The 10,108-nt window shown below is 40.3% G+C and overlaps 1 protein-coding gene across 1 annotated transcript in view; it reads right to left on the minus strand.

Annotated features, from left to right (window-relative positions):
* The window catches only part of ANTXR2 (ANTXR cell adhesion molecule 2), a 141,148-nt gene extending 131,380 nt beyond the window's left edge, over positions 1-9,768 (minus strand). The window contains exons 1-3 of the mRNA XM_081047791.1: positions 8,853-9,768; positions 8,174-8,245; positions 6,025-6,096 (exon numbers count right to left, since the gene is read on the minus strand). Coding sequence (XP_080903917.1) covers positions 6,025-6,096; positions 8,174-8,245; positions 8,853-9,004 — 296 coding nt within the window. The 5' untranslated portion in view covers positions 9,005-9,768. The remainder of the gene's footprint in view (positions 1-6,024; positions 6,097-8,173; positions 8,246-8,852) is intronic.
* Positions 9,769-10,108: the final 340 nt, after the last annotated feature.

Here is a 10,108-nt window from a genome sequence, read left to right on the forward strand (position 1 = left end):
TACAAAATGCTCCACACAGCCTGGGTTTTATGAAAACTATTTCCCCAATTTAGTCTACGCGAACCAACGTGGGGTACACGGATCACACCTGAAGCCCATACCTGCTGCTTTTTGTATATTTTTCTTCCATTTCCCCATTCAATGCCTGACTGAGCCATGAGAATATGACCTCTGAGTTTTGCCACTTCAGTGTGCGGGGTTTGTCTCCCGGACATGAATAACAATGTTCCGTTTTCCAGAACATATTCACAAAGTAGATAGAGGACTTCACGGAAAGTACTAACATATCCGTGACTAGCATCTGAGCTGCTGCCATACACAGACCTCTCAGGATGAGCACCAGATATGGCCAAAGCTGACTTTTCTAAATAGGAGGAATTACTTCCCTATTCGAATTTTTTTTTTTAAACCCAACTTCCTCACATCACATTTACATTTAGAGGATGAATATGTCTCTGAATTATGACAAATTCTGACTAATTGTGAAGACTGGGAAAGGGGGAACAGAGAGAGTCTCGGGCAGTGCAGCTGTGAAGTGTTCAGGCTCAGGAGTCAGGTCTGAGTGTGAATCCTGGCTTTACCGACAGCTGTGTCACCGGGAGCAAAGTCGAGTTGCTGAATTTCTGTTAGAATCCTGGCACATCAGGATGAACACGATGATGATCGTATACGCTGATAACCTCCAATCCCATTCCAACCTCAGCCTCCATCCCACCCAGTCATTAGTTAGGTATCCTCATGCATCGTATGCATTTAATTGTCCCAACATTGCTATATGGTAGGAAGGATTAGCTCCTGTTAGGCAAGGGAATTGGGCAGCAAGAGGTGAAGGAACTTGTCCAAGGTCACACAGCTAGTATATAGCTCTTATGTCTATTTGGGCCACAGCCTAATCCTGGTGTTTTTATTTTAACAAGGAGCCTTCAGGACGCTCCAATGTAACAGCTGGATATGCTCTGTTCCTAATGCTTACTCTTTCTAATCCCTGACTTCGCTGTTTTTCCAAGACAGTTATCTCTGTCTTGGAAAAGTCAGTAACATTTCTTTTTAATTTAAGCATTCGTTTAATTTTTACATAATATATTTATTGTTAAAATAAAATTGAATCAGTAACATTTCTTTTTACTTTAAGCACTTGTTTAATTTTTACATAATACATTATTGTTAAAACAAGATTGAATAACCTACACATATGGAAATTAAAAACATGAAGGCTTTCCCCAACTTGACTCTCACTGCTAACACAGTATCATAGTTAACAGTTTGTTGTGTATCTTCCAGACTTTTTTCCATGTATTTATAACTACACACTCAGCATAAAAATAGTTGAACATTTTTTGTTCTTACTTTAAAAAATAAAATCATACTTAATAGTGTTCTGCAACTTTCTTTTCTCAATTAATATATCTTAGATATATTATGAATAATACTGCAGTCTCTAATTTTGCACATACATATCTTTGCATACTGGTACTAGTATTTCAGTAGGACATACTAGTCTCAAAAAGTAGAACCGCATAGGAACCTTCTAAACTTTTACAGATACTGTAAAATTTCCCAGCAAAATGAATGAACCAACTATGAGATACCAACTCTTAAAAGGACTACGTTATCACAAGTAAATTTTTAACTAAGATGATAAGGAATTAGAAGAAATTCTTTCAAATAATAGAAATGGTATAAATGTGTGTGTTATCTAAATTGAATCAAGTGGCTTCTCTTTAATTTCCTACAAGTTTGCCTAAGAAACAGTTTTTCCTAAGTAATTGACGATTGTGTTCAGGTCAAACAACTATATAATTTTTTCAATTTGGGGACAAGTATATTGAAAAGAGAGTTGGAAATGTTATAACTGATCTATAAGAATTGGAATGAGAAAATTAGCAACTATACACCATTTATCATTTCTCAAAGAGAGAAAATATAACAGTTAATAACTCAGGTTCTAGAGTCAGAAACAATCACTCATTCAGCAAATATTAATTGAGCATCTACTGAGTGCCAGGCTCTGTTCTAGGTGTTGGATATATGGGTGAACAAGACAAAGAAGATCCCTCCGCTCTCATGATTAATCTCATTGATTAATTAACAGAACAATTCCAAAAAGTGATACCCGAATAGTGTGTTGTGAGAAATTACTGGGCAGGAGGGACAGGGTTTCTTCAGACTTGATGACCAGGAAAGGCCTCTCACAGGAGGTGACACGTGGAATGATGCCTAAATGACAAGAATAAGCTAACCAGGGCAGGATCTGAGACAGAGAAAGAGCAAAATTCCTAATGTGGAAACAAGTTTGGCCTGTTCGGGGAATGGAAGGAAGGCCAGTGAGGCTGTGGCACCTGACGTTGTATGAAAGGATTGGGTGAGGCAATCAGGTAGGACTTTTAAGCCATTGGGAGAAGTGTGCATTCTATTCTAAGCCATTAGATTGTATTAAGCGTGAGAGTGGCATGATCTACTTTATATATTAAGAGACCATTTTGGCTAATATACTGCTCTCCACCTATTAACCATGTGTCCTTGGACAAGCTACATTACCTTCCTTAGCTTCAGTTTCCTCATTCATAAAGTTGAGATAATAATAGTATGTAGTACATGGAGCTGATATGAGGATTAAATGAGGTAATGAATGGAAAGCATTTTGCACACTGCCTAGCACATAATAATTGTTCACTAAATGATTTCAACTAAATCACTTTTATATCATTAAGAGCATATTGAACAAAACTGAGCATAACCCACTGGCCCAATTATGCAACATAATAACTAAAACATCCTTTAAGATTAGTCCTGATTCAAATTCTCTAATATTGAGAGTCTGGATATTTCATTAGCGAATCAACACTCAGCACTTCCTTCTTACTGATCCTATAAAACAGCCCTGAACTATGTATGTGTATGTTCACACCCCTTACTCACACACACACGACATTATACATCTTTATGTTAACCCCAGAGCCCACAATGTTCAATGCATCCTATATAAGGAAGGCAAGCAGGAAGGTAGGTAGGTGGAAGGATGGACTAACAGATATGTGGAGGATAAAAATCATGAGGACAACAGAAAAGAAGGGAGTGTTTCAAACTGAAATATTTAGAACAAGAAAGTTTTTTAATGATGAGTATTTAAAATTTATAACTGATCATTTCTTGCCATGTTTGTTATTCTATTCATTTATAGAATAGTACCAGGCATTTACATAGTACCAGGCTGAATCCCTAACAAAAGACATGGCCCTAACATAAGGACCTACTGCCTTCCAATCTTGCTCAATCTCTACTGAAAATATTTAGCAACACTCTGAGAAACACAAGAGGTACTTCTCACATTTATCAAGATACTGAAGAATTATGAGTAACAGAACCAAAATTGTGAAACCTGCTATACTCAACCTTTGCGTTTCTCATGTTCTCAGATCTATTTGTCAGTGTGATATATGACAGCAAGAAAGTTGGTATGTAGAGTTCCAGTTTCTAGGCTTTGATACAAAGATCCATAATAGTCGTGGAAACATTTGTTCTGTGATCTTTCATCTAAATATGCAAATTGTTTACACACTCGAAAGTGTGTAATAGATGAAAAAAAGCCCTATATCCAAATACAGAAGAGCACAGAAATTTGAGAAGTTGTTAATTTGATTAAATAAAATTAGTAAAAGAACAACTAGGAGCAGAAAACAATATCCTTTAGTGGAGACTATTCTGTGATATAGAAAGTACTTCTCCATGCATTATCTTATTTCGATCTTTACAACATCTCTCTTAAAAAAAAAACTGCTAGTTTATAAATCTGCAGTTTATAGGTATAAAAAATCTAACACAGTAAAATTGAATAGATAAATTGAATAGTCTCTAAATCAGTAAGTAGTCAAACTGGAACTCTAACTCAGGCATTTTTAGTGTGCTTTCTGCCTTCCTCTCTTCCCCCCCACCAAATTAATTCAACATGCCACAAATAATGTAATTCATTAAAACTGAATGTATTTCTATTTAAAGAGACAGGTAAGCAAACTATATATAAAAGAAGTTGCAAGTAACATTATCAAAATTCCACCTGGAATATTATAAATCTTTTCAATTAAGACAATAATCTCTTTATATCAGCACAATTCCTCCCTGATCATTAAAACACTACACATTCCCTAGCTCTAGCTAGTAATAACCACAACAAAGTTTCATCTTTTGAATACATTATGTGCCAGACTCTGCCCTGCAGTCTCTACATTGATTGACTTCAACTCTTACGACAATCTTATGAGGTAGGTATTATAATCATCATCATCATTGTCATCATTATATAGATGGAAAAAACGGAAGCACAAAGAAGTTAAGTAACTTGTCCATCACCATTTAGTTAGTAAATTGGTTCAGTGACTCTTAACAGCAACATTATGCTGCCTTTTAAAATAGAAGCCTCTATCCCATTCCAACCTTTTCCCTATTAGATTCAACCAATGATAAGGGAAGAATCCCTACTTTAGATTAACAATTTAAACTTTTTATATGCGTGTCTAAGCAATATCCGTCTTGTCACCAGTGACTACACTTCATCTTCAAAGTGCTGGAGGACCCATATGAAAAGTGTCTGACAGAGAACTTGGCACAGCACTTGCAGGTGACAATTACTGAGAGTCTACTGTGTGTCTGGCATTATGCTGAGTGCTTTTCTCTATGTATGCACTCCATAAATGTTAACGTTGTTTGTTTGTTTCTCCTAACATATAAGCTGGATCCACAGCTGTTTCTTTGGAAATTAAGCTGTCCAGTGGAGAAAATGTCTTTTCACGGAGGCAAGGACTGTCATATCACTGGGTATAGAAGCTATTGTATATGGGGGTTATAAGAGTCTGTTATCGCTCTGCCCTTGAAGAAACCCAGATGCACATAAGAAAGTATGGAAGGGAAGTATCAATGAGAAGACTGAAGTTGTAAGCTGGACTCCCCACCTACAGAGAGATTTCATCTCCAAAAGTAACACTTAAAACACAAATAAATTAAAAGTTTACATAAGTTCTGAGTCCCTTTAAATAGTATGCTTTCTTAACATTTTTTAAAAGAAAAAATCAATTTATAACAAAACTGTATTCATACATGACTTTTGAGAAATCCACATATTATGCAAAACAAAGGACACCAGCCTCCCCTGATAAAACTACAGTTTGGAGAAACTTGATTTCAAAATCATGCTAATACATCATTGGTTGATTCCACAAGAACTGAGCAAGAACTATCTTGCATACTTTGTGTTAAATGATGTATAAAAATGAAGAAGAAAATCTCCCTTCCACTATGGAACTCAGAGTCTAGTAAATAAAACTAATCCCATAGAAAGCAGATATTCTTTAAAATATGGCAATGACTACTTCCAACTTGGCACAATGGGTTCAATGACATAGAAATAGTCATATGAAATATTGTGACATTGGCTTGGTAAAAAAAAACCACACCTTTTACAAAAGATGTGATATATGTGTATTATATGAGATGTGTGTGTGTGTGTATGTGTGTGTGTGTGTGTGTGTGTGTGTGTGTGTATGGAATAGAATAGAAAGCAAGTTCCTTTATAAAGGTAAATATATTCAGCAGTGTAGACCTCAGAGTAGGACTGGAAATCCAGGATGTCTACTGAATCTAGTAAATTATCCATATAGATCCATGTCTTTCTCCTCCCTAATGCTCTTCAAATTCCTAGTTGATTAATATATTACATCTCAACAAGAAAGATAATAGAACTACTTACAGTAACAGAGACGGAAAAGGTGGGAAGTAGTGAACATACGACTAAGGCAGAGTTCTTGGTTTCATTGCACATTCCACAGCCAATCCGAATGATATTGATTTTCAGATTATCTGCTCTTTTATATTACTCATACCCCTCCTTTCCCCTCTATTAGTGAAAAGAACTAAATTGTCTGTGCATTTGCTTGATTCCACTGAGAGGCCTGAATCACCAATTGGAATATCAATCATTCTTTTAAGATTAGTCTCTACTAAAAGCCTGCAGTGAAATGATAATGCACTAACCTGTCTCCAGTTAATGGCAAAATAATGGTTGCTTGGGAAGAAAACACAATGAAAGATAATCTCATTTGAGGGCTGCAAAATAAGAACAGAGGCAGTTAAAACATTTTTAAAAGAAAGATTGATACAATACAGATGTACAGCTAGAGAGTCTCATTTAAAATAGGTCTCACTGAATGGTCCAGGCTTCTTTTAAATGGAACTCCCTAAGTAGATACACTAACTCTGCTTAACATTACTGCATAAGTCATTTTGGATTTAGTCAGAGCTTCTCAGCACTCAAGCACTCCTCCACGACCCATAGGGACATTTAGGAAGAAACCAACTAGAAAGATAAATTCTAGGCCAGTGTAAAATTTTTTTAAAGAAAATGCTAGCGTTCTACCTCATCTCCTTGAAGGAAATCAGACCCTTTAGTATAGCCATACTTAGGACTATAGAACCCTCAGTGTGATTTAATTACCACAATTATGATATGATTTCACACAGAAGTTGTCCTGAAGTAAGAATACCTAAAAAGTGCCATGGACAACATGAAAGAGACTTTAAAAAAAAATTGCATTTTAATTAGGCATTTTCAATTTTCCAAGTCTTTCAATTGTCAACAGCTGCCCTAGTTAGCTACATCTTTTAAGCTTTAGGCATTTATCTCATAAAATGGTTCTTGTTTCTAAGACATTCTTTGCAACTAATACTGAGAATTAAAACTGATGATATGAAATGAAGATCTTTAAGCTGACGATCAGAATGATCTCAAAGGCTCATAATACATATCTTGAAAGTAATTACCTTCAATGGTCACCCTTTACTGACTTACTACAATGTATTGTAGTAACAGAGCAACTAAACTTGAGCCTGAGAACTGTGCATTAAAGAATTCCAACTTTCAAACCAGGCCAAATAAATAAGAGCCCCACTTCTTGAAAATGTTGTACTGAAACGATCCATTGCTTTCGATCAAAAGCTACATAAGAAAGACTCTCTGCACACTCTTGGATTAAATCAGAAAATTTCATAAAAACTCTCTCTTCTGCCTTTGACATTTAAGGACATAGGGCCTTGTTTATTTTTCTTTCCTAGACAGTTTTACCTCAGACCCTGTCCAGAAATGAGAGTGTTATGCTTGGCTTCTTAAACAGGAGACTGATGATTGAACATGGACAAGCATACATTTTTATAGGGATAAGTTTACTGCTGCCAATAACTGAAAGCAAGGATTGCCTAGGCCTCTACAGATTGTTGAAGTTACTTGCAACATGACTTTCAAAATGTTTTGATCATCCAATGCTGTTTTACAGAAAACATTTGGGCTAACAAGACTGAAAGAAGCAATATTTAATGATACAGCTCCTTTTCATGTCCTTTCCATTATCTTGATAAACTTGCATTTGCTCGTGGCATTTTTTTTCTTTAAAAAAGAAAAAGGAGGGGGAGAAACACCTCAAAAGCCTGGTGTCCTGGGGCTATTTTTAAATAGGGATGCCACTAATTGTTAGTTACCTCTAAATAAGAGACTAAGCTGGATTTCATAGCAGTTATGCTTTATATGGGAGGAGAAACCAGTTTTTCCTAGTAAGGTTTATTGCATATATAGAACAGTTAAATTTTAAACCAGTCACACACCCACACATTGTGTAAACACAAGTCATTTCTTTACACATACATGCAAGTGCCTTTCCTGGTAGTGGGTTATTAACATGTTTATTTTAAGTTTACCAACAGTTTTTTTTGTGTGTGTGTTTTGTTCTGTTTTTAATGATGACCTCTACAATGCTAAGAATTGTGTGGAAAGCAAAATATATTATGGATACTATTAGCATAAAAAATTCTAAGGTGATAAATTATGAGAAAGCATAACTGAAATTCAAAACAGATGAAAACTCAGAAAGGAAAAGACATTTGGAATAGTATTTGAAGATACTTCCCCAGCGCCTGGGCCAACTTTCTGGGATCCAGATGAAATAAACCCTCAACAACTGAAAGCCTGTCCTAATAACAGCATGTGTATAACATCGATTTTGAGCCACTTAAAAATCAACATTTCAGTGCATCCTCTTCCTGCAAAAGGTTTCAGAAAAGGGATACCCTACATTTGGTCTATTTCCCGCCACCTCATACTCCCCTGCTTAGAAAAGTAAAGGGAGAGAAATACCTCACAAATCTCTCTGTAAGTTGCTGGACAAAATTGTAAATTTCAATCCAGTTATTTGCCACACTCCCAGACCTGAAAAATGAAATTGAACTGATCAGAAAAACAAACATGTACATGGGGGGGAGCCTGGCCTCTTCTAAAAGCAAAGTGACAATATCAGTAGCTTAAACTTAGGTGCTGCAAGAATCAGGGAGATAAAGGAAGCCAATCCATCTTCCAGGACCACCTGCCTGCTAATCGTTTGGAGTAAGATCCCAAGGTCTTTAAAACAAACACAGCCTTCTCCACAGGAAATGCAAACCCTAGGCGAAAACGAGGATAACACCTGGCCAACTTTAGCGAGCAGGACGGGGTGAGGACTGAGAGGCCGAGAAATTCTGGGTTCCTGGGACCCCCCAGTGGCCTCACTCCCATTTCCCAAGAGGCCCCTTGACAGGCAAGCAGTGACTACCCCACCTCCCCTGAGAGTCAAGAAGCTCGGGGCTCCTCCTCTCCCCTCCTCCCCCCAAGCCCGCACAGATCCCCAAGTGCTTGCCCTCGGCACCGAGACAGCAACGGGGCACTCATCAGCGGGTTCCTGAAACCCCTCCCCAGGGTGCGCTGGCATCTCAGCTTCCCAGCCACAGCTCAGCCATTGCCACCCGCACCAGAAGAACCTGGACCTCCCTCTGGCACTCACTTGTCCAGGACGAAGTACAGATCAAAGGCTCCTCTGCAGGAGGGCTGCTCCTGGGCTCTCAGCAGCCCCCCAGGACCGCTGAGCGCCAGCAGCCATAGCCCAGGGACCAGCCAGCTCCCAGGACTGCGAGCCAGGGACAGCCCCGCCACCATCCTGCGGCCAGGGGCCTGCGACTCCGTGGTGCTCGCAGCCGCCTGGGCTCCACTCGGCGGGGATGCCACGGTGGTAGAAGTTACCAGGGCCCCTGGGGTGCGGGACAGCGGGCAGCTGGGGCACCGGGGCCTGGGGTAGCGGAATCCACCAAGTGACAGAGGGAGGGGGAAAATGAGGGAGGGAGGTCCTAGGAGGACAAAGGGAGCCTCTGCAGCCGACCACAGCAGCTGCCGCCGGAACTCTTGACGAATCCCAGTGGAAGAGCGATCCAGCCCTTCCCCTCCGGATTCCGCAGGGTTCCTGCAGACAATGAGGGCCCACGGCGACAGCGCGCAAGAGAAGTTCCTCCTCAGCCTCTGGCCGAGCCCCTAGCGCCAGCCTCGGACCCGAACCGCGAGCGCCGTTCCTCCGGAGGGGGCTCAAGTCCGGCTGCTGCACTGGGCTGCGGGGCGGGCACTCCCGGGACGCGGCGACAGCGCACAAAGTCGCGGTGGAGACCCCTGTCTTCTGGTTCCCTCGCTCGCGGCCCAACTCCCCTCCGCATCCAAACTTTCTGCCCGGTGCTCCGCTCTGGCTCTGCGCAGCCGGGCGGTCCCTTTGAGGGGAGGAGGCCGAGCGGGCTCTGGGCTAGAGGCTCGGACGAGCCACTCCAATCTGGGCCAACGGCGAAATGGCTAAGTGTTGTCGAAGTGTGTCAGTGTGAGCCTGAGGGCGAGGGCGGGGCCTGAGCTGAAGCCCAAGAGCCACACGCACGCTTGGGGGTTCTTGCCAGAGTTGAAAATGACTAACGCTTGCCAAATTTTGGAAAGGGGAGAATTAGTTTAACAAAACAAATGTCCTGTAGCAACTAAACAATACCCATATACCGTATCCTGCAGGCTGGGCCTGTTTTAGCAGCGGTGCAGAACAGTCCTCTGTGTGGCTGGGAGACCTAAGACTAGCAATTCCAACGGAGGTGACTGGTCTCCTCGCTCTGCCCCACCCCCACTAGCATAAGCCCACATCCTCTTTACTTTGGGAACCACTACCTACGAAGGCAACTTCCTCTTTTATTATAAGCCTACTTTGTAGTTTCATCTCGCCAATCCAAGAAAGGGGGGGGG

This window comes from Rhinolophus hipposideros, assembly GCF_964194185.1.
Source record: "Rhinolophus hipposideros genome assembly, chromosome: 1".
In the NCBI taxonomy this organism is placed as follows: Eukaryota; Metazoa; Chordata; class Mammalia; order Chiroptera; family Rhinolophidae; genus Rhinolophus; species Rhinolophus hipposideros.